This window comes from Poecilia reticulata, linkage group LG15, assembly GCF_000633615.1.
Source record: "Poecilia reticulata strain Guanapo linkage group LG15, Guppy_female_1.0+MT, whole genome shotgun sequence".
Lineage (NCBI taxonomy): Eukaryota > Metazoa > Chordata > Actinopteri > Cyprinodontiformes > Poeciliidae > Poecilia > Poecilia reticulata.
In genome coordinates, this window is record NC_024345.1 from 13,607,506 (window position 1) to 13,611,358 (window position 3,853).

At 38.2% G+C, this 3,853-nt stretch overlaps 1 protein-coding gene across 4 annotated transcripts in view; it reads right to left on the reverse strand.

Annotated features, from left to right (window-relative positions):
- The window catches only part of LOC103476782 (SH3 and PX domain-containing protein 2A-like), a 52,864-nt gene that overhangs the window by 10,802 nt on the left and 38,209 nt on the right, over window positions 1-3,853 (reverse strand). For 3 of the 4 annotated variants that reach the window (XM_008429359.1, XM_008429357.1, XM_008429358.2), the window contains one exon: window positions 1,718-1,831. In XM_008429359.1, coding sequence (XP_008427581.1) covers window positions 1,718-1,831 — 114 coding nt within the window. Of the gene's footprint in view, window positions 1-630; window positions 1,423-1,717; window positions 1,832-3,853 lie in introns of those variants that run through there. The other variant, XM_008429360.2, reaches the window with a different exon arrangement.

The following is a 3,853-nucleotide window of genomic DNA, read 5'->3' on the forward strand; positions in this document are numbered from 1 at the left end:
TATATATCAATCCAGGAGATCAAACACAGGAGTCATTCCAGTATTGGCCACACATCTATTGTTTTACTTCAGGAGTGATTAAGACTCCAGAAGAATCCTGTGCTCTATAAAAGCTCTTTGTTTAGCCAGAGCATTGGCAAATCCCGTATATTTTCCATTAATACTGTGCCTTCACTGATTGAACTGTTTCAGGTTGAGTCAAACGCTCTCCGCTTACATTCTAAGAATTAGACCCGGCGAAGGCCCTTCACTGCGTCCAACACTGAAATAACGCTGACTGGATCCTGACTTCAGTGCTACACGTCAGCCTGTTATTCTGGTGAAAACAAATCTCTATAAAGTGTGTTTGCTATTTAAGCCTTGGACGGCTCTCTCTGACTTCAGTAAACTCACGAACCCTAACATCAACACTCAGCATCAATTTGCAGTGATAAGCAGACAATGCACAAAACAGTGTTAAGTCCCATCGGAGCTGGTTTTCTTTTGTAACCGCAGTCATAATTCAAACAGTATGACTTGTGAGATGTGATGTTATTTTTCTGTCTCTGCTGCTGATGAAAGCTTGTGCCTCTTTCGTGAGCTCACTCCAAGGTGGCCGTAGCCGTTAATGCTGCACTGTATCCTTCCTACCTACGGCTTTACAGTACATCACTTCAGACGCTGCGGTCGGGTCCCTCCTGGCACCTCTCGGTGTTTACTCAGGTTTGAATCTAAACTCTGTTAGAGCGAAGCTGTAATGGCAGACAGACAGACAGACAGAGAGAGGTGTTCAGAGCTGCTGGACCTCAGCTGTCAGTGTGGACTTGCTGCAGAGACGCTCACCTGAGTTTTCCCCCACTTTGTTGCGGATCACGGGTTGAGCTGTGTGTGTGGGTACAGTACTTTGGAAAAAGTATTCACACCCATGGAACCTTTCCACGCTTTGTCACGTTACGAGCGCAAACTCCAGTGTATTTCATTACGATTTGTATGTGTCAGACCAGCGTGACTGTAAAGTTGCATTTTATTTCAAGTTTAAAAACTAAAATTAAATTTAAAAACTGTAGCAGCCATATGTATTCAGACGCCTTGATTAAAGGCTTTGTAGGACCACCTCCAGGTGGAGTCTTTTAGGAAGTATCTCATCTGGGTTTGGATTTCCAAAGACTTTTTTTTTTCTCTCATTGTTTGCCAGGAGAGCAAATTTTATAAAGCTTCCCAACCACTACAATTTATAGATTTCCCATTTTTTATTTATCATCAACAACTACTGGACTCAACCATTTTTTATACTTGATTTGATATTTTGGTAATTGCGTTGTGTTTCTGTCTTTCTGTTTCTGTAAAGCACTTTGCCAGGCTTTATGAAAAGTCCTTTAAATAAAGTCTGATTGATTGATTGATTGATTGATTGATTGATTGATTGATTGATTGATTGATTGATTGATTGATTGATTGATTGATTGATTGATTGATTGATTGATNGATTGATTGATTGATTGATTGATTGATTGATTGATTGATTGATTGATTGATTGATTGATTGATTGATTGATTGATTGATTGATTGATTGATTGATGCTGCCACCACCCTGTTTCATCATGAGGTGTGTTCAGCATAGGCAAACGTTGAACAAATGCAAGGAAACATTTCTTAAGCACTGTTATGTGGGTGAATAACAGAATATTTGAGAATGTATTTAGGTGGGTGGCGAGAGAAGTCTGTGCAGTGACTTACCTTCCCCTGCTTTGGAAGCACCCAGTTCCAAGTCGTCCCGTGTCCCATTGTGGGAGTTGAGATAGGTAGCTGGGACCCAACCCTGCTCCTCTGCAGTGCTGACAAACCACCAACCTGTCAAACGACAACAGAGGCTGAAAAACAACAGGTCTTGCAGCAAAAGTTTGTTTCACAGCAAACCTCAAGGTGCATAACGTATCAAAACAGTGTAGATTAAGCGTCATCAGTAAAGACAAGGCATAGGTCTGTACTGTTAAAAAAATGATGAGCTGCTCTTTAATTCTTACAGACGCTTCTGATAAGTTGGTTCATATTTGTTTTATTTAGAAGGCTCTTATTTAATATATCATTTTAAACCACAAACCATAAATCAAAACCTGCATGAAAATTCTTGTGAATTTCCTCACACGGTGACCACCTCCACTGCAAACAGCATCAGAATGAACACTGGCAGGCTACGGGTCGACTCATGACAAAGTTTTCTTTTCCCAATCTGCCAAACGTTTTATTGGGCAGGACACAGCTGAAATGCTATTCTCAGGCCAAATTGTCCATTTGCTGTGCAGGAGATGACATGATTTAATTGTACTCAGTACGACGACAATTTTCTGCTGACATCCTCAAAAAGGGGAATATGTGGATTCACTTTAAAGTCAGATTGTAATGAAATGAATAAGTGAGTGAGCGCTAGAGTACATGTGTGTGCTCATTAAGTCTCAAAATTTCTGCCAAATAAGCAATTCATGTTAATGCCCTCCTCTAAAGTAGGGTACACTCTGTGAAGCTCTGCGAAGCTCTGACCTGATATATCTTTGTTCATGAGTCAAAAATGTGGGTGAACAGTTCTAATATGAGAAAGTGTGCAAAATAAACTGTGTGAGCACCATCTGAAGAAATGTGGCATAAAACTGTCAAAAACTGTCACTTTCACAACAATTTTAATGTGGTTTTCTCAACATAATGAGAGATAATTCAAAACAGATTTTTACATGCTAAAAACACCACCTTTTTTATTATCTTGTACAAGATTACGCTTTTCCTGTTTTAGATCAAATATATAACTATTTCTACTTAGAGTTTTTATGATTTTTTTCCACATTCAAAATTTGACACATTTCCTAATTATTTTTGTATAATCACCTTTAAAACTGATTGACTTAACGCAAACATTTTTAACAAGTTTATGACATTACTTTGAGGGAACTTTGGCCCATTCCTCCTGAGAGATCGAGTCAGGTCTGAGGGCTTTCTTGATTACACACCTTTTCAGCTTTGCCTACAAATCTCTTATGGAGCTGCGATCAGGGCTTTATGATGGCCACCCTGAAACAATGACTTTGTTGTTTTTGGGCCAGTTTATGACTAATCTGGTGCTTTCCTTAGAGTTATTGTCAATTTGGAAGCCCAATATGTACCCAAGATTTAACATCCTGGCTGATGTCTTGAGGTTTTGCTTCACAGTTTCCACGTAGTAGTCTCTTCTCATTATGCAATCTAATTTGGTGAAGTGCATTGGTCCTTCTGCAGCAAAACATCCAAAGACTAAATTTAGTTGGGTCCACACTTTTCTTCTTGATATATTATCAGATTTCCTTTAAGTTCCATGATGCCACATAAGGTAGCGACGTGTTTGAGTAATTACAGTTGCATCTCCATTTAACTCAAATTGAAATAAGCTTACAAATTCATAACATCATTGTCTGGGCTTTCCCAAATAGCATAAATGCATAGTAATAGTAGTGCATGTAAACAGCTAAATGTAAAGAAAGTAAAATACAATCTTTAAAAAATGTATCTGGTTATTCTGCCATTTAGAGAAAAGAAATATTTTTGGTAACCCTAACAGACCTAAAGGAGGATATGAAGAGCAAAAGTTTTTTTGTTTTGTTTTTTTCCATGAAAATACAAGAAGTTGGCCATCTAAATGTGTCTTTTTATTTTTGAAAAAATAAATAATTTGCATGACTCTTGAAACTGCCAGCACATTACCAATAACTGTTAGTTAAAAATTAATTAAACAAATAAAAGTGGAGCCAAGCTATGATTGGGAAACACCCACAGATCCCTGCAAAAGAAAAACCTGACAGAAAAAAACTGCTATATTTAATATGCCAAACACCCACTCAACCACTCAAA